Source organism: Cololabis saira, chromosome 9 (assembly GCF_033807715.1).
Source record: "Cololabis saira isolate AMF1-May2022 chromosome 9, fColSai1.1, whole genome shotgun sequence".
Classification (NCBI taxonomy): Eukaryota; Metazoa; Chordata; class Actinopteri; order Beloniformes; family Belonidae; genus Cololabis; species Cololabis saira.
This window is the reverse complement of record NC_084595.1, coordinates 38,713,371-38,734,711: the sequence shown is the minus strand read 5'-3', so window position 1 is coordinate 38,734,711 and position 21,341 is coordinate 38,713,371. Positions and strand designations below refer to the sequence as shown.

At 40.3% G+C, this 21,341-nt stretch overlaps 2 protein-coding genes across 2 annotated transcripts; both read left to right on the top strand.

Annotated features, from left to right (window-relative positions):
- Positions 1–2,820: 2,820 nt before the first annotated feature.
- Positions 2,821–5,225, top strand: LOC133451139 (granzyme A-like). The gene is made up of 5 exons (XM_061730084.1): positions 2,821–2,895; positions 3,043–3,190; positions 4,281–4,425; positions 4,549–4,824; positions 4,916–5,225. Exons 1-5 carry the CDS (start codon positions 2,835–2,837, stop codon positions 5,069–5,071), a joined length of 786 nt encoding a protein of 261 aa, XP_061586068.1. The 5' UTR covers positions 2,821–2,834; the 3' UTR covers positions 5,072–5,225.
- A 5,638-nt stretch (positions 5,226–10,863) lies between these two features.
- Positions 10,864–13,859, top strand: LOC133451138 (granzyme A-like). Its single transcript, XM_061730083.1, has 5 exons — positions 10,864–10,991; positions 11,139–11,280; positions 12,403–12,547; positions 12,671–12,946; positions 13,038–13,859. Exons 1-5 carry the CDS (start codon positions 10,931–10,933, stop codon positions 13,191–13,193), a joined length of 780 nt encoding a protein of 259 aa, XP_061586067.1. The 5' UTR covers positions 10,864–10,930; the 3' UTR covers positions 13,194–13,859.
- The last annotated feature ends 7,482 nt before the right edge of the window (positions 13,860–21,341 follow it).

Here is a 21,341-nt window from a genome sequence, read left to right as displayed (position 1 = left end):
AACAACCTAATTAACCAAGGATCTACTAACTAAGGCAATATATATCCTGAATACTTTATTGATAGGAATGGTGTGAATCAAAACATGGACAACATAGTTAATAGTTTGGGTGGGGGCTCCGGTAGAAACTCCAAGCTCAGAATCTCATTCTTAACACTGAGTCTTACATTTCCCATCCAGGCAAATCCTGGCCACACAAACAGGTTTCCCCAACAGACAAATTCACCTACAAGGACAAACGTTCATTCATGACCTAAACAAACAAACAGGGGTATGCTTATACAGTGAAACGTCAACCTGAGCACATCTCCCAAAAGTCCTCTCTTGAAGCTCATGTATTTTTAGCAGATAAAAAAGTTTCCTTTATTAGACACAGAATGCATCATCTAAAGAAGTTCATTATTCGTATTATTTTAACAAAAAATGTCAACAGAGAGACTCATATGAATTTATACTTTTTACTTCTTAACCTTTTATCTTTTATCTTATTTATGTCCAAATATATTCTAATATGTTTACCTTTTCAACCCCTAAATAATATTAATATCTAAATAATCTTCTGTATTTTAAAGCCTTACTGGCCTTCTCAGATGTTGTAAAAGGACATAAACAGCCCCTCCCCCTTCTGTTGGGTCCTGTGAGGGGAAACAGGCCGCGTCTCTGCTTCTCTGCATCTCTCCTACCTACAAATCTGCTAAAGCTCAGAGCAGATCATGATTTGACTTAGGAACTTTTACGTATCTCTCTTTTACTTTTTCTGTCTTTTTCCAATTTCCCATTTTAAAGCCAACTACGAGGTCAATAAAATTATATTTCTCTTTCTCTTAAAATGACAAAATATATCTACTTTCAGCTGTTCACAAAGTCTACCATTTTCACAGTATCTCATGAATGCACATGACAAACGGTACACAGACGGCACACACACACACAATCACAGCCCGTCACACACATTCAATAGTAGCCCGTCACACACACAAACGCAGTACCTCACACACACACAATAGCAGCCCGTCACACACACAAACGCAGGCGCGCCAGCAGTTGCTGCTGAGTTTACATGTAATTTCACAAAGTCTCACCGTCTATGTTTCTTAGGCTCATGTCAACATGGATCTTAGTATTGTATCTTCACGGCGACACACCCTCACCATTTAAGTTTCTCGGGCAATTTAAAACCTCTAATCCTAGGCTCAACACAGTGATTTCCGGGTGTCTCAATTCCCGGGCAACTTTACCCAGCTCTATCCATGCACCCGTCGATGCCACGGTGGGAGTCGCCACACTCAAGACTTCTCTCAGTGATTTTGGGGTGTCTCAATTCCCGTGCAACTTTACCCAGCTCTATCCGTGCACCCGTCGATGTCACGGTGGAGTTGCCACACTCAAAACTTTGGAATGCCTACGGCAACAGGGCCTCTAACCCGCTCTATGAGCCTTAAACCCAGTTTCTATATATTTCCTCTTAATTTCTATTCCAGCCCTAGTCTTTTTTTTGTCATTAAATTTAGCAGTTGTCATTAAATTTAGCAGTTCTTAAATTCAGCAGTTGTCATTCCTTAAATTTACCAGTTATTAAATTCAGCAGTTGGGTATTTACTAAGACTTCTGAACATGGTCTTGATTTAGTGGTGTCCAATGCAGATGAAAGGGTCTGCTTACCCTGATTATGCCGCGGCCCGTGTCCTCGGTCTTTTCGTAACCAGCTGTTTTGTCCTAATTATCTCTTTTCCTCTTGCTCAATCCCGGACGAGCCCCCAAATTGTTGTGATCGAACCTGATCACCCCGGGTTTGTTGATCGAACTGGAAAAGTTAAAAATGGACACAAGACTGAGATAGAATTTCAAAGTCTTCTGCAGAATGGGAAGCCAGCCTGCTCTGCTGAGTTCTGACTGCTCTTTCTGTAAGACTGGTTTTATTGCTTTAAGAAAGGGGGAGGATGCCCCAGGTTTTATTGCTTGGTGGCCCCCCTTATCTCGTGTCTGGTACAGAATTTCTCCTTTCAGAGACAAGTCAGAGTAATCTCACAATAAGCTCAGCACATACACACATTCAGTTAATTAGCACATGCAGTTTACATATCCAGTGTGGTTTTGAATTATTTTATACAACAGTAGTCTGCCTTTGACTCGTTTGTAAAATGGGCTGGTGCAATTACTGTGCAGTGAAGTTAATTTCTCAGCATGAGAGTGTGTGAACTTATTGAAATGAGTGAGACTTGATTGTCCCTTTGTGTATATACGCTCACCATAATCCACCAGCAAGGAATCTTCTCCTCCTTATTTCTGTATCCTCTTGTTGACAAGTGCAAATATATATGCCTTCAAGAAAGGGGATTAGGAATAATGGAACTGACACTTGAAGTCTGGCTTTTTTGAAGATTAGCAATGACTCATCATGAGGTTCATTCATGCAATAGCGTTTGGTTGTGTAAAACACTGTTTTCTGTTTCATACAGGAATATCTTTAGCTGTACTCCTCAGCCCCCTTCAAAGGGAAGCTTGTTGGTAGCGGGGCAGGTGGCAGGATAGGTGAAGGGCTAAGAAGATTGAAAACTAAAAGTAATGAAATATTATTTTAAATGAAACTGGAACTGATGTATTAACAAAAAAAGGAAAAAAAGAAAATCACCCATGAGAGCAGTGTAGCTCTCAACTATAACTTATAACTATAGCTCTTGCCACTTCAGAATGAAAGCATCACTTCTGGTGTCTCTGCCCAACCTGCTGACTCAGGCATTTCCTTTATAAGACCACATCCTCTGAATCTAATACACATAACGACCAAAGAGATCAAGAGGGGTGTCAGTGCGTTTGCAATCAGATGCGAGGAAATGTCTCCCCTGAAAAGTTTCATTGCTTTAATCTCATGTGGCTTTCTCTGTCTTACTTCAAGTGAGTAATACTTTCTTTTTGTGTATTTGTATCATTATTATTGTTATCATTTATATCTCTGTTTAAATAGTCAGGTATTGGATTGTTATCTGTAACTATAGTAAATTAATTCCCTGGACGTTGTTTGTGTGTATGTGTGTATGTCAGGTCATGGTTCTGAAATTATTCATGGGAAAGAAGCCTCGCCACACTCACTGCCTTTCATGGCCCTGCTGGCCCTGGAGAACGGCATACCGGATTGTGGAGGGACATTAATCGATCCACAGTGGGTCCTGACTGCTGCCCACTGTACTGGGTAAGAATCTGAAGCATCTAATCTCAAAAAATGTCACATTTATTTTGAACTCGTCATAGTGCTCAGGGATCCTTTTGCAAACAAAAAGGTTTTGTACTATTTTTTATTGCATAGTTCTTGTTTATTTTGTATTGTAATTTGCAAAAATTACATATTTGTTATATTTTCTTTCCTCTTCTTTATTTATATTGATAAATGATCTCAATGAAGTGAAAAAGACAGCAACTTAGATCAGCATACATCTAGATCAGAGTCTAATGAAGATTATTGTTGGATGATATAGAGTATAAACCTTCATTAGGGACTCATCAAAGCAGTTCTGAGTGAGAATAGAATATAAATGTTAGAACTAAACTTTAAACAGTGGTTTGCTTGACATTGGTAGTCTGCCGGTACAAATAATCCTTTTTATACATTTTTTGAGCACCTATAAAGTTAGAATTACTTTGGTTTGTCTGAAAGGGCCCTATCAAAACTGCCTTGAGTCTTGAGAGAGGCTTAAAATACCCATTTATTTTTTACATTAGTTGATATTTAGCTGCAAACTCAAATTTTGAACTAATTCAAAACTACTACTCTCCACTAATGAAAGTTAACACTCCTTACCATCTAATTATAGTGCAAGTTTGTCTTAATTCTGTATTGTTTCTTAAAAATGAAACTGTTTTTGTACAGGGCTCTGATCCATTTTTTATTCTACAAGAAAACACAAATTTTGCTTTAAACAATTTTGTATTTTAAAGTTAAGGACTTTTAAAGGTTGAATCATCTCAATACATTGAATCCAGGTACCCAAACTTTTGCATGTGGCTCCTTCATGCATCCAATTAATTAGAATATCGTTATGAAAACATGTGTAATGTTAATTCAGCCCATGCCATCAAACTTATTGCTGTTCTTTAAACATCTACATTCATATCGACTTTTTACCACACATTACCCCCACTGGAACTATAAGAAAATAAAAATCCTTTCAAATGTTTCAGACATCTGCATAGGGCTACATTGCAAAACATTCCTGAAAAATCAGTTGTATACAATAATTCAGTTGCCATAAATATGATGAATAAAATTGTGCATACTTTTGCAGCATGAAAACTGTGTTGCTGGGGGTGCACTCCATAAAGAACAAGATGAAAGAAAAAGACTCCAGGCAGGTCCAGAAGGTGAAGAAAGCAATTCCTCATCCCTGCTATGATGAAAACGAAAATCTCAACGACCTCATGCTGCTCAAGGTAAGGTGAACTCAAATGGCATAACATCTTAATATCTCACAATAAAATGCCTTGATCTTGCACAGTGCATTAAGTTTTTAAATTAACTTTTTTTTAAATGTAGATAATATTCTTAAATTTCAGCTTCAAAAGAAAGCAAAGGAAACCAAGACAGTGAAAAGTCTTAAGCTGGCAAAAACTGTCAATGAGCCGGCAGCGGGCACCAAGTGTCTGGCAGCTGGATGGGGACGTACCAATAGCAAGGTAGAGACAATGTCGGATGTCCTGATGAACGTCAACGTGACTGTGGTCGACAGAGCGAAGTGTAACTCACCGGAGTATTACAACTTCGATCCCGTCATCACCAAGAGCATGGTATGTGCCGGGTCGGACGGTAAAAAAGCTGCAGGTACCTGTATGGTAAGTGGGCCTAACAGACGTTCATCTCTGTTTTAACTGATGGACGCTTCAAAATAACCACCACCTGTTTGTTCTTCCTGGAACCATTCAGGGGGATTCAGGAGGACCGCTGCTGTGCAATGGGGTTCTGGTTGGAGTCACTTCATTTGGATATTGGGATTGTGGATTGGTAAAGAAGCCTGGCGTATACTCTTTTCTCACAGAAAAACAACTTGATTGGATCAAGAATACAATGAAAAAGTATTGAGTACAATGAGGGCTCTCTTTGAATGCTTGGCTGTTTGAACTATTTTAACCACTTCTGCTTTTATTTTACATTTATTTTATCCTGCAAGGCGTTTCTATATGTGTGACAAATTAAATAAATAAAACCCAAGCCCTCCAGCTCTGCAGAGGGGACTCAGTGATATCGATTTAGGTGCACTTGTCCCACAATCCAGTTGTTTTTTGTGATTGTTATAAAATCATGAAACACTTCTACCCCAGTGATACTGATCTCTTCTCTTTGGGAGAATGTTAATAGGCCGAGCCGTGCAGCATAACTGTCACTGCGTTCTTTGATGAGTATGAAAACCATACCATTTTCAATTAATCGTGTCATTTTGGCGAAATTTATGCCATTTCTTCAGCCGATTCTTCGCCCGAACAGTAATGTGCACCCAGGTGTGTTATACATCAAAATATGCGTCTCCATCCTGCGACAACGCGCATTACTTTTTTCAGTCAAAAGCGTTACCGTGGCGACGATAGACGCCAAAAAGCACGCCCACCCTTCATCTGATTGGTCCATATTCGATAGTTCCTACTTTCTGCCATAATTTTTCAATGGTTTGATATAAAGAGTCTTGGGTGGTGTCATCGGACTCTGTTTTGAGTCCTTGACCTTCATTGGCCTGAATTAGCCCCGCCCCTTCTTCTGATTGGTTGTCCCTTTTTTCTGCTATAACTTCTGAATGGTTTGACATAGAGAGTCGTGGGTGGTGTCATCGGACTCGGTATTGAGTCCTTGACCATAATTGGTGAAAATTAGCCCCGCCCCTTCTTCTGATTGGTCGATATTTCATAGTTCCTATTTTCTGCTATAACTTTTGAATGGTTTGACATAGGAAGTCGTGGGTGGTGTCATTTCCGATATGCTTATGGGGGGCGGTGGCCATGAGTGCGAGGGCCCGTTCATCGCTGCTTGCAGCTTTACTTTTTTTATTTTTTTTATTTATTAACATACAGTGCAAGCAACGACAAAAGACGACATCAGTGTGTGTGTGTGTGTGTGTGTGTGTGTGTGTGTGTGTGTGTGTGTGTGTGTGTGTGCGTGTGTGTGTGTGTGTGTGTGTTTGTGTAAATAAGATGCTGAAAGTAGATACACGTCAATAGAGCTAAGTCAACCATATGTATGTTAGACCCCATCCCGACTCGACTATTCAAAAATGTTTTTTCTCTTATTGGTACGACAATACTAGACCAAATCAACCTATCCCTAAACTTAGGATATGTACCACAGGTTTTCAAAGTGGCAGTAATTAAACCTTAACTTAAAAAACCTTCTCTTGAACCAGATACCTTAGCTAATTATAGGCCAATTTCCAACCTTCCATTTGTATCTAAAATTCTGGAAAAGGCAGTTTCAAGCCAGTTATGTGACTATTTGGCCGCCTTCAGACTGCAGGCAAATCTGATTCATATCTGATTCCTTCTCATATCCGATTTTCAGGGCTGACTGTCCACACTGTTTTTAGCAAGTGTCCAAATCGGATCTGGCTCTGTTCAGACTGGACCACATCATTGACTGATCTGACGGGTTGCTGTAGCAACGACATCGGAGCGGAGGCGTCACCCAGCGCGTGTATTGTGTGAAGTCATGTAATTGGGACATCAAAAACAATAACAATATGGAGCCAGCTCACATGCTGTTCCATACCTGTAAAGCTGGGCATACACTTTGCAATATTTTAAATTGTTTGACACTGCCCCATCTCACTTTAATCCTCCTGTCGGACCTCTGTGTACTGGAACCTGAGGCTGGTTTTGGGGCAGGGGTGGGCTGTGTCCACCCAAATGTGCGTCCTGCCCACCTGATCAAAGGTTATGGGGATCCTTTATTTTTTTATAATTTTATTTTTTTACATATATATATATAAAAAAATATATATCTGTACCGTTCCTGATTGGGTCGGCACTGCGCATCATTTTTAGAAATAACAATAAACGCATACCGCAAAAGTTGTGTCTCGGCGGAGGGACCCGGCGTCCCAGCAAAATGAGAAACAGAGAAAGGTGTTCAGAACAAAACCACCAGCAAACTAACAAACCAACCAACAAAGCTCAGAGTTAACAAAACGAACCAGCAATGAACAACTGGCAGCTGATGAGCTGACGGGCTGCAGGTTCAGGCTCACAGCGCGACTGATAGGAAGATATGAAGGATGATTTATGGTTCCGCGTTACACCAACGCAGAGCCTATGGCGTAGGGTACGCGACGACCGTACGTGGAAATGCGGTCTTTTTTTCTGCTATTAAAACATGTTGTAATGTGAATTTGCAACACTTAAACTACAAATAATAGTTTTTGACGTGACATCAGAGATTGTACATGCTCTCTGTGAAAGGATGAGTAGCTCCACAAATGGAAATGGGCGGGTGGTTTGGAGCATGGGTCTGGGACAGTCATATCCGATCTGAGTGTTTGGAGCTGTTCAGACTGAGACGCATCTGCCCAAATCGGATATGAAACTACCTCCTGGAGGTGGTTTTTATCTGGTTTGCAAAAATCGGATCTCATGCGGTTTGGGACTGGGACTTCAAAAGAGTCATCCAGTTTCAATCTGGATGGGCTAAAAATCGGATATTTGCCTGCAGTCTAAACGCGGCCTTTGTATAGAAATGATCTGTTTGAAGTCTTTCAGTCAGGGTTCAGAATGCATCATAGCACAGAGACAGCACTGATTCGAGTCACGAATGACCTCCTTATGGCCTCAGATAAGGGATTAGTGTCCATATTGGTTCTACTGGACCTCAGTGCTGCTTTTGACACTGTTGATCATGGCATTTTACTGCACAGGTTAGAGCATGTTGTTGGGATTAAAGGGACAGCTCTACGTTGGTTTAAATCATATCTATCTGACAGGTTCCAGTTTGTTCATATACATGAGGTTTCTTCCGAACAGTCGAGGGTCTGTTATGGTGTTCCGCAGGGTTCAGTGCTAGGGCCAATCTTGTTCATTTTATACATGCAGCCATTGGGAAGTATAATCCAGAATCACGGCATACACTTTCATTGCTATGCTGATGATACGCAGCTCTATTTGTCTATGAAGCCGGATGAAACAGAACCGTTAGTTAAATTTCAGGCATGTCTTAGGGACATCAAGGACTGGATGTCCAGAAATGTCTTGCTTCTAAATTCCGATAAAACAGAGGTTATAATTCTTGGTCCCGAGCATTTTAGGAAGGGATTAGATGGTGTTGCGATGGCTTCCAGTGCAACTGTGAGAAACCTTGGTGTTGTTTTTCGATCAGGATTTGTCGTTTAAACCATATGTTAATCAGGTTTGTAAAATAGCATTTTTCCATCTCCGTAATGTTGCAAAAATTAGGAAAATACTCTCGCAGAGTGATGCAGAAAAACGAGTTCATGCGTTTGTATCTTCTAAACTGGATTACTGTAATGTGTTGTTAGCAGGATGTCCAAGTAATTTGCTGAATAGGCTCCAGCTGATCCAAAATGCAGCAGCACGGGTACTGACAGGAATCAGCAGGAGAGACCACGTCTCTCCAGTGTTAGCGTCGCTCCATTGGCTATCTGTAAAATTCAGAATCCAATTTAAAATGTTATTACTTGCATATAAAGCCCAAAACGGCTTAGCTCCACAGTATTTACAAGACCTGATAGTGCCTTATGTTCCTGGCAGAGCTCTCCGCTCTCAGAGTGCAGGTTTACTCGTAGTTCCTAGAGTATCTAAATGTAGATTTGGAGGGCGGGCGTTCTGCTATCAGGCACCATTACTATGGAACCAACTTCCAATCTGGGCTAAGGAGGCTGACACCACCTCCACCTTTAAAACTAAACTTAAAATCTTTCTGTTTAGTAAAGCCTATAGTTAGTGTTTAGTAAACCTCTAGCTGGTGTTGGTAAATCTCTAGGTAGTGTAAACTCTAGTATGTTAGAGTCAGTAGTCATAGTTGCAGCTATAGAACAAAACTATAATAGTTAGTCTCAAATATAGCTTCGTGGTAGATATGCTGCTATAGGCTTATGCTGCAGGGGGCTACCGACATGATCCGCTGGGCGGTGCCTCTCACCCTTCTTCTCCTCTCCTTTTCCCTTCCTCTCTTCTCCATTTCAATTTTTATTTATTATAAATATCTCATAACTATCATTTTTGTTCATCGTTCCTGTAGTTTCTTGTGCCGGCCCTCCTTTTTTCTCTTTTGTGCATGATTGCAGGCCGGAGCCTCGGGAGCTGCGTTCTGGCCTGCCGTCCCGGTCCCCCCCCCCCCCATCCCCGGTCATCCCGTTGCTGCTTCCACCTGCCCACGTGGATGTCTGTGTGCTGCTGACGTCCTCCCCCTCATCATATTTTGTATGTTAAAGGTGCAAAATTAGAGGTACAAATGTTCATTGTACTTGTAAAGTATCACTTGTTATCAGAACCAATGGAGATATGATTTCTCGTTTGTAAAACGGGCTGGTGCAATTACTGTCCGGTGAAGTTAATTTCTCAGCATGAGAAATGCCATGTTTGGCGTGAGAGTGTGTGAACGTAGCCCCTTTGTGTATATACGTTCACCATAATCCACCAGCAAGGAATCTTCTCCTCATGTCTGTATCCTCTTGTTGACAAGTGTAAATATATATGCCTTCAAGCAAGGCGATTAGATATAATGGAACTGACACTTGAAGTCTGGCTTTTTTGAAGATTAGCAATGTCTCATCATGAGGTTCATTCATGCAATGGCGTGTGGTTGTGTAAAACACTGTTTTCTGTTTCATACAGGAATATCTTTAGCTGTACTCCTAAGCCCCCTTCAAAGGGAAGCTTGTTGGTAGGGGGGCAGGTGGCAGGATAGGTGAAGGGCTAAGAAGATTGGGCCCATGGTATCTTGCCTTTCACCAGTCTTTCAATTCCCCATGATGTCCACTGCAGCTGTCAGAGTTAGCACCATTGTTGTTGAGGTGGGACAACAGTGCCATGACGTGGCAGGTCTACACTTAAAGGAGCTTGAGGCCGGATTGAGGCAGGATTTATGAAAAAAATGTGTATACGTTTTAAGTTTTCTAGTAATAATGTCAGATGAAACGTTCCAAACCCAAAAGAATGAGCCCTCTAGTGTATCTCTCCGTTGTCTTGAACAGGCTGTTTGCTGCAAAATGTGCTGCAATTCGGGCCCAAATTTCCCGTGCTGGGCTGCGGATGTGACGTCACATGGCGCTGCATGTGCGTTCTCCCCGTTCTCCCCGTTCTCCCGTGCCGGCTTTGCTGTTGGCTGCAGTACCCCCAACGGCCGTCGTGGTGAAGGGTGCTAGGCGCTAGAGAGTCTCATTTCTTAAAAGGATGCTCCTTTAAGTCAATGACTGGACCAGGAGTCCATAGTCACCTTGGCTGGTTTGCTGATTGTAGGGACTGGAGACCACGAGAACAATACAACACTTACTAAAAGTAATGAAATATTATTTTAAATGAAACTGGAACTGATGTATTAACAAAAAAAGAAAATCACCCGTGAGAGCAGTGTAGCTCTCAACTATAACTTTATGTAATGTTTCTATCAGGCAACTTTGAATACATCGTTTCATTCTTCATGTCACTTTTGTCATTACAGCCCCCCACCGCACCCCCCCACCCATAACAAGACACACTGAAACTTAAGTGGTTCTCAGCATTTTCTTGTTCTAGTTGTTCCCACCATCTGATGAGAGCTAGTGACCTCAAAGGGGTTAAAAAAAAAAAAAAAAAACCTCCACCACTGCATACATCACTTCTGGGGTCTCTGCCCAATCTGCTGACTCAGGCATTTCCATTATAAGACCACATCCTCTGAATCTAATACAAATAACGACCAAAGAGATCAAGAAGGGTGTCAGTGCGTCTGCAATCAGATGCGAGGATGTCTCCCCTGAAACGTTTCGTTGCTTTAATCTCATGTGGCTTTCTCTGTCTTACTTCAAGTGAGTAATACTTTCTTTTTGTGTATTTGTATCATTATTATTGTTATCATTTATATCTCTGTTTAAATAGTCAGGTATTGAATTGTTATCTGTGATTATGGTAAATTAATTCCCTGGACGTTGTTTGTGTGCATGTGTGTATGTTAGGTCATGGTTCTGAAATTATTAATGGGAAAGAAGCCCCACCACACTCACTGCCTTTCATGGCCCTGCTGGAGAAAGGCAAACCGAAATGTGGAGGGACATTAATCGATCCACAATGGGTCCTGACTGCTGCCCACTGTAAGAAGTAAGAACCTGAAGCATGCATTTCTGAATCATCTCATCTAAAAAAATGTCACATTTATTTTGAACTCGTCATAATGCTCAGGGATCCTTTTGCAAACAAAAAAGTTTTCTACTATTGTGAACAGAAACCTTTTTTATTGCATAGTTCTTGTTTATTTTGTATTGTAATTTGCAAAAATTACATATTTGTTATATTTTCTTTCCTCTTCTTTATTTATATAGATAAATGATCTCAATGAAGTGAAAAAGACAGCAAGTTAGATCAGCATACATCTAGATCAGAGTCTAATGAAGATTATTGTTGGATGATATAGAGTATAAACCTTCATTAGGGACTCATCAAAGCAGTTCTGAGTGAGAATAGAATATAAATGTTAGAACTAAACTTTAAACAGTGGTTTGCTTGACATTGGTAGTCTGCCGGTACAAATAATCCTTTTTATACATTTTTTGAGCACCTATAAAGTTAGAATTACTTTGGTTTGTCTGAAAGGGCCCTATCAAAACTGCCTTGAGTCTTGAGAGAGGCTTAAAATACCCATTTATTTTTTACATTAGTTGATATTTAGCTGCAAACTCAAATTTTGAACTAATTCAAAACTACTACTCTCCACTAATGAAAGTTAACACTCCTTACCATCTAATTATAGTGCAAGTTTGTCTTAATTCTGTATTGTTTCTTAAAAATGAAACTGTTTTTGTACAGGGCTCTGATCCATTTTTTATTCTACAAGAAAACACAAATTTTGCTTGAAACAATTTTGTATTTTAAAGTTAAGGACTTTTAAAGGTTGAATCATCTATTCCATACATTGAATCCAGGTACCCAAACTTTTGCATGGGGCTCCTTCATGCATCCAATTAATTAGAATATCGGTATGAAAACATATGTGATGTTAATTCAGCCCATGCCATCAAACTTATTGGTGTTCTTTAAACACCTACATTCATATCAACTTTTTACCACACATTACCCCCACTGGAACTATAAGAAAATAAAATTATTTTCAAATGTTTCAGACATCTGCATCAGCTACATTTCAAAACATTCCTGAAAAATCTGTTGTATACAATAATTCAGTTGCCATAAATATGATGAATAAAATTGTGCATACTTTTGCAGCATGAAAACTGTGTTGCTGGGGGTGCACTCCATAAAGAACAAGAACAAAGAAAAAGACTCCAGGCAGGTCCAGAAGGTGAAGGAAGCGATTCCTCATCCCTACTATGATAAAACCAAACATCTCAACGACCTCATGCTGCTCAAGGTAAGGTGAACTCAAATGGCATAACATCTTAATATCTCACGATAAAATGCCTTGATCTTGCACAGTGCATTAAGTTTTTAAATTCACTTTTTTTTAAATGTAGATAATATTTTTAAATTTCAGCTTCAAAAGAAAGCAAAGGAAACCAAGACAGTGAAAAGTCTTAAGCTGGCAAAAACTGTCAATGAGCCGGCAGCGGGCACCAAGTGTCTGGCAGCTGGATGGGGAACCACCAATAGCAAGGTAGAGAAAATGTCGGATGTCCTGATGAATGTCAACGTGACTGTGGTCGACAGAGTGAAGTGTAACTCACCAGAGTGTTACAACCTCAGACCCGTCATCACCAAGAGCATGGTATGTGCCGGGTCGGACGGTAAAAACGCTGCAGATACCTGTGTGGTAAGTGGGCCTAACAGACTTTCAGCTCCGTCTTAACTGATGGACGCTTCAAAATAACCACCACCTGTTTGTTCTTCCTGGAACCATTCAGGGGGATTCAGGAGGACCGCTGCTGTGCAACGGGGTTCTGGTTGGAGTCACTTCATTTGGAGATGAGGATTGTGTATCGTTAAAGAAGCCTGGCGTATACTCTTTTCTCACAAAAGAACAACTTGTTTGGATCAAGAAGACAATGAAAAAGTATTGAGTACAATGAGGGCTCTCTTTGAATGCTTGGCTGTTTCAACTATTTTAATCACTTCTGTTGTTGCACTGCTTTTATTTTACATTTATTTTATCCTATGTGTGACAAATGAAATAAATAAAACCCAAGCCCTCCAGCTCTGCAGAGGGGACTCAGTGATATTGATTTAGGTGCACTTGTCTCAGAATGCAGTTGTTTTTTGTGATTGTTATAAAGTCATGAAACACTTCTATCTCAGTGATACTGATCTCTTCTCTTTGGGAGAATGTTAATACGCCGAGCCGTGCAGCATAACTGTCACTGCGTTCTTTGATGAGTATGAAAACCATGTCAGGCATCCATGATCAACAAATTCCACCAAATATGTCCAGCAAAGTAGTTAACACCTATTTAACAATTTAATTGACTTGCAAGCGTTTAGTGTCAGGATGTTTTATTTATTATTTTGTGTGTGGTTGTCCATTGATGTATTATTCTAAGCTCATGGTTGCATTAAAATATTAACTTTAATACGTGTAGCTTCAAGTTCAAGCGAGCGTGTGGAATATTGATGTGCTCTGACTTTCAGTATCACAGTGCATCTGGTACACTGTTATGTTTCATTCATTTATTTTTATGTTCAGAGATGATTTGAAGCTCATGGCTCTGTTAGAAACAAAATAAACTAGCTCTCTGGATATTAATGCATCCAAGAAGTAAGTAAAAAATATATAATATGTATGTCAGTATGTAATATGTACAATGACCAGAAGATTTTACAGGATGGTAGGAATGAAAACACACAATATTTAGGTTAAAATATCTATATGGGGGGGGGGCTCAAAGTAAGTGGGAATATAATATTTGACCTAAACAACACAGGTGGAACGTTATTTTCCCATTCCTCGGTAACCATCTATGAAGTGCTCCTTGATCCAACATGTCTACATGAGCCAGTCGTGGTTGACGTCTGCCTGCTCTTCGTGGAAGCTGAAAAAAATCAAGTTAAGTATGTTGGGTTTTCAAACTTGTATGTGACAATCTTTGGTTAAAACACCATAAATAGAAAGACTTAACCTGTTTCATCAGCCAACTTTAGAGGGCGCGTCATTTTATCACTGTATGAAAAAGCAGAGTCTGAAGTTAAACCTTTACCCAGATCACACTGCAAAAATCTCAAGTTACCAATACACCAAAATGATGAAAACTAATTGAAAGGCCACAAATTCAGCCACAAATAATTTACATTTCTGTTTTTGAACAGTGGTAGTGGGTCAAAATCCATTGTAACTGTCAGCAAAAATCATTTTGATTTTGTAATTGCGAAGTCGATTAAGGTTCCTTAAACCCAATTTTAAAGATTTAGTGACCTTTCATGAAAGTGTGGGGTGGCAAGACAGATAGAAGAGAGTCAAGGCAGGACCTATGATCATAGATGGCGACTCAAAGGACATGTAACCTGCACATGTACGGTACCTCTTTATCAAGGTGGCACCCTTTTTATTTTTGTAATCTTCAAGAGGTGTAGTTTAAAGTTGAGGAAGCCGGATTATTCTACTTTGAGGTACAAAATGACAAAAGAGGCATTTCAAAGAAAAGGCCACCTCTTTCATGTGAAAGACATTAAAAAAACACCAAAGGGAACTCATTCAACCACTCAGCCCAACAGTTATTCACCACATCCTGCAGCAGAAGCCAAAACTGAAGCTGAGGCCGATGCTGACGGGTTTATGAACAGATTCTACCTGCTGCTTCTAATGTTCTCATTATTTACATGAAAGTCACAAAGTCTTCCTTTTTTGTTAGCTCTATAACACGGTCTTCTGTTTTATACCAACTCACAACTCTCTCCTCTGACATGCTCACGCACATCACATGTTTGAGTTTCAGGCTTCTAGTTTCAGAGTGAGTTCTGTGTTCAAATCGAAAACCACAGTTGACTCAGGAGCAGTGATACAACACTTATTTATACAAGTCTTTTCTCCTCTTTTAGATTGCCTAGATATTTTGAAACGCCTTCTCGAAAGAGACCCTTACTTTCAACAGAGAGAGCATTGAATTATGAAAGAAAAAAAGATTTAAGCTTTCGCTGTGACCACAAAAGACTACGTAATGCTCATAAAGGAAATGTGCAAGAGATGCAGCATCGCTTCAGTGCCTTTGTTCAGATTATGAATCATGCATAGTTAATGAATATGAGAAACACAGTAATAAATGAAATAAAAAGAAAAAAATAACGTTTGACATTGTAACTGGAGAAGACTTCAAAACTTTTTGGGAAATAATTATTCCTGCCAGTTGCCTCTCCATCGTCATCTTTGACTCTTGCGTGACACTAGATGGAGCTCTTCACTAGATGAAGAGCACCCTAGAGTGAAGTGATTACTTTTATAAACAGCTCTGTTGGTAAGAACCTGGACTCCAGGTCATCATTTATGCTGATTCACGCAGTACTCTCGTGTAAATCAGAAGAAGAATACTTTTATGAAATGTAACATGTAAGCGATAACTGCTACGAACAAAAACGAGTCCAGAGACAGTTGATTTACTGTCTGACACTTGAAATGAGGAGTTGAGCAGCTTGATGGGCACAGAAAGGAGCGCTGACCTTCAGCCTTTTGAGATGGATCTTGGTGGAGTGAGACTGTTGTTGACCGTGCTCCTGCCGTGGACCAGCTTGGACATGCAGCTTGGAGAACATCCTCCCCTCCGACACCGTCATTCAGAGGGTCCACCTCCACCCCCGACCCCTGGTGATGTCTTTCATCACTTGCAGATGCATTTTTCTCACCTTTTGGCATCTGCTTCCCTCTGGTGTCACTTTATCTGCAGCGTGACTGCCACCATAGACTCATAAAACACCCTGAGCTTTATCTGAAAGACCTCAGCAAATAGAAAAGCATCTTAGGGCAGTGTTTTTTAAATTAAAAAAGCCCCACAGTACTCCACTAAAAAAACACAATGAAAAAAAAGACATATTACGGCCTAGTCCACCAGCGTAAACTTTGTTACCATTTCTTCTCTCTCAGTGTGAACGTGGGCCTGTTTAGATGAATACTAAGCTGATATCCTGGAAGAATTAACGAAACACACATACAAATTGAAAGCTGTCATGTCTCGCACTGCATTCCTCCTTTTCAAATATTCCTCCATCACTTGAACAATTTTGTCAAGACCACCCCTTGCACGCATCACTGTTGTCATCACGGTACCTCCTCCTGTCTCCCACTGACATGGAAGAGTATTTAATTACTCTGCTCCTTTAGGCAGAGGCGCTAAACAATGGAAAATGATTTGTAGTAACTAAATGATAATCATTTTTGGACAATTCAGATGAAATTTGATGATTTACCACAGCGTATGATCTGGGAGGTGCAGGCCCCGGGGTACGAATTTGATTCCTTTATTATCCAGCATCTCAAGTAACACTTGGCAATATTACAAAACTGAAACCAACCGCAAGATTTTTTTTACTTATGCTTGTTGTGTTGTTAAATAGTAATAAAATATAATATGATTAAATAAACTTTCTTTTGATGAATGTTTGTTGACACTGACATAGATTATTGTCACAATTTCATTTCTGTTTCTAAAACTGGATCAACAACTTTTCCTGCAACATGTTTCATCTCAGATTCAGGCTTTCCACCATCTTTTCAATTCAATTCAATTCAATTCAATTCAATTGTATTTATATAGCGTCTATTACAACAGAAGTTGTCTCTAGGCACTTTCCAGACACCCAGAACATGACCCCCGAGCAATTATTACATAAACATAACATAAACAATGGTAGGTAAAAACTCTCCTAGTGGGAGAAAAAACTCTCCTTTAGGAGGGAAGAAACCTGGACCAGGACCTGGATCATAAGGGGGGACCTTCCTGCTGAAGGCCAGCTGGACAGAGCAGGAAAAGAGAAACAGACAGAGAGAATGAAGAACAGAGAAAGGAGAGACACAGACACAATGGCTAACTGGTGCAATACAGGGATGACTACAGTATATAAATAGATGTAGACAGCAGACACTGAGGTGGTCAGATGCGGGGGGGGGGGGGCGCTGGTGGTGGGGGACAGGCCAGGATGTCAGCAAGCATCTACCAGACATCTACCAGACAGGTGGAAGCAGCAGTGGGATGATCAGAGGGGATGACCGCAGGTCAGCATGCAGCTCCTGAAGCTCTGGCATGCAAACATACACAAAAGAGAAAAAAAGAGGGGGGGGTGCGGGCAGTACAACAAACTATGAGAAGGATGGACTAAAATGATGGCTATGAGATACTTATAATAAATAAAAAATGGAAGAGGAGAAGAGAAGAAGGGAGACTAACTATTGTAGTCTTGTTCTATAGCTGCAGCTATGATTACTGACACTAGAGTTTACACTAGAGGTTTACTAACACCAACTAGAGGCTTTACTAAACAGAAAGGTTATAAGTTTGGTTTTAAAAGTGCAGGTGGTGTAAGCCTCCTTAACCCAAGGTAAAGTTCTTTAAAGGGGAACCTTACCTCCAGAGTGAACTTACCTGTTTTTTTCTTATTTATGCAATTGAATAGTTTTCGGTGAAATGCCCATGCAGCATTTGATGACACATTTCACTCTCTCAATCCAGAGCTGTAAACCAGCCAACTTTATAATGCCGGAAGCCATTAAATCAGATTGCTTGGCAACTGCGGTCCTTACCTGAAGCAGAAGTCTGTGTATAAAATCAAAGATGAATAACAAAGGAAATCTTTTCCCTAGTAACTTGACTGCTCCCTCTTAAATGTATTTAGGAAAAAAAGAAAAAAAAAATCAAAACTGCCACGCCCATGAAACCCAACCTTATCCTTTATTGAAGCTCTGGGTGAATTATTGCTGACCAGCCAGATACTCGTGTGTTTACTGTGTTTCCATGGTCACCCACAAAAGCTCCGCGGCCCACCTCAGTGTCATTGAAACTGCCTCACCACGCCCACATCATCGTATTTTGTGAGGTGCAGGAATGCACAAGTGTTTACCTATGTTTTTGGCATGTTTTACATAGCTCAGGTCGAGGGTCATACCAAGTTCACGTTCTCGCACCCACACACGGTAAATGTTTAGCCGGCCTTGCATCAGCTCACCTCGCCTCGCCGTTCCCTTCGTAGGTGGCTCAAGACCGGACACACACACAGTAAAGTGTTGTAAAGGTGAGAGGGTAGAAACGGACACATGTGAGGAAGTGAGTCAGAGTTATTCTGCGCTTGATAAGGCGCAATTTCATATCAGATGAAATACCAAACGCCCACCCTCTGCTCTGCCCCACCGCAAAGGAAAGGAAATACAAAGAAATGTAAGGCAGATGTCAATTTCGTAACATATGATGTCAGTTTGACACATCAAGGAGGAGAAAAGTTTGAAAAGATTATTAATTATGGTGAGTTTGAGATATTCATACTAACGGTCATCGTCATTGTCAAGACAGAAGGTATATTAGATACTTTTGTTTATTAAAATGGCACTAATTTCTTCTCTAACTTGAAACAAGAGAGCAAATACAGTAAGTGAGTTGAATTTTCTTCCTTCTGGTTTTAACCGTAGTGTGATACGACAACTTGAACACATAAGCTGGAGGGGTCTACATCATTCACGTAAAGTTAGATGAAATGTTCTTCCCACATTTTCCACATTTGTTGTGGATTTTGTCCATGCCGGTGTAAACAGCATGTGCCTGTAACATCAGAGTCCCTGATGATCCTTGATTGGGCCCTACCTCAGATTAATATCAGGTTTTTTTTTCTTTTCCTTTCTGGTCGTAGTGCACGTTTGGGCTTGTCTGTAACATCAAAGAGATTCCTGCCTGAAGGGAATGTATTGGGATGACATTGCAAACATTTTAAGATAATTGCCCTCTCTATTTGAAGAAAAAAAAATAAGAAAACTTAAAAAAAAAAGCAATATCAAGCAATATTTTCCTCATCATGGGGAACTATACATGTCAGCATGCTTACTGTCCCTTTGCTTGTATGAGTTCTTCTGGATAGGCTAAAAACATTTGATTGGTTGATAGGTGTTGGTCTTTCTAAATTGTCTGTAGTGTGTGTGGCCCTGGGATGTACTTCCTGTATACTCTTGTCTTCTTCCCGACAACAGCTGGCAGATGTTCCACATACCTGTCAAGTTTTGTCCGGGAAACTAGTATTTTTCCGTAAATTTCCAGCTTTATAATATAATCATTTTTAAAAAGCATTCCTGTCACACACACATATAGCCACTCAGTCACATACGTATACACACACATACACACACATACACACACATACACAGCCACAAAGACATGTACACACACGCACGCATACACACACACACACACACACACACACACACACACACACACACACACACACACACACACACACACACACACACACACACACACACACACACACATACACACACAGACATACACACTGGCTTGTTCACCTGCATGCTTGCTCTGTAGTTTTGGGGTTAGTTAGCGGTAGCGGTAGCTTAGCTCAGACTGTCATCAGATCTCGAGATTTGGGTCGATTGCTGCTCGTGTTTTGGTCAGCTCCGTGTCGGTTTTGTCGGTTTTGTGTTTTGTTTGTGGTTTTTGTTGCAGATTTCCTGTGCTTGACGTGTGCCTCCGTGTGTTCCTGCTTCCTGGATTGGCAGTGGATGTCACCCCCCCTCCCCCAAAGAAAAGAAAAAATCACTGGGTTTGTATGTGTATATTTATGTATGTGTATGCATATGTATGCGTATATGTATGTATATATATATATTAAATATAGTAATAATGCACATATATATGCCTTTGGTTTTTACCTGCATGGTATCAATCATTAATATGTGTGCAGACAAGGTAAAAAAAAAAAAAGCATTCCTGTGTCTCTCCAAATTGAATTGTCACTAACCTCGCGAGAACTGCCACCTGCTGTATCCTTGGTGGCAGTTCTCGCGAGTTTAGTGGCTACAACGAGAACAAACTCGGAAAAACAAATCAGAGATGGATGAAACAAAAGAGGAGACATTTCTGCCAAAAAAGCGAAGACTTCGTGTAAATATCTGTAAAAATGGGATACCGAATTTACATTTCTAAAGAGGAGCAGGACGGGGCTCAGAAACGTCATGTGTCATCAGTCAGTGAATACCAGATTGCCACTTGAGTTAAAATGACAGATTAAAAGAAAATGTAGATGTTTCCCTTGAAGACAATCAATGTGTATATAAACTGATAAAAAAGTGTGCTTTTGGGTTTTCATTTAGGCTCTATTATAGGAATGACATACATAGGAACGTCCACAACATTTCAGTGTCAACAAAGGTCAGACTATCAGATTCTGAGCACCTAGTTGTAGATTGTAAGTGGTTGACAGGTAGTTATTTTAGATTTCTCTTAAATCTGTCTTAAAATGTAATACTGGACCTCGGTTGGGCTGGTGGGACAACAGCGGGAAAACTTCCCGTATTTTTAAATCCAAAACTTGACAGATATGGACGTTCCAGCAGACACATGTGAGTCTGAATATGAAGCAACAGGTATGAACGGCACAGAAAAGGTTTAAAAGGTTTAAGGCAGAAGCAGATTTTCAAACTCGGGCCCAGACTCGGCTACAAATACCAGATTTTCATTCTCAGTAGCGAAGACAATAAATAAGAATTAGGACAGTTTTCTTTATGAAGCAGGTTTCATCATGGACCACAGATGCCATCAAAGAGACTTCGGGCTTCACTTTGCAACACTAAGTTTTTGACATCAGCTATTTCTAACTACCTTATTTCTAGGTTTTACAGTCCCCTTGACCCTTTTATTTCCCCTGACTGCTTTGCTGATTTCAGACAGGTACCGGTATATGTCAGTACCTTATGTTCTTAGTTCAGGTCTCATTAGGGTTAGTTTACACCAAAATTCCTAAAATAACACATACCAGACATATCTGTTAACATCATCTTGTCTTACACAACCTGTAGGTCTCCCAGGCTTTTGTGCTGCTGTCATATCTATCTGAGCTTGTGTTTTCTGCTAACATCCCTCGTGGTTATTTTTGCCCGCTGAATCAGTGCGTGCTTGTAAACAGAGGTATTTGTGTGCACGCTCTGCTGAAGTATGAGATGAATCCAGTGATGAGAATGTAAACAAATTACTCAGGAGCAGAGAGACGAATTACACTTTCAAGTAACACTGAGA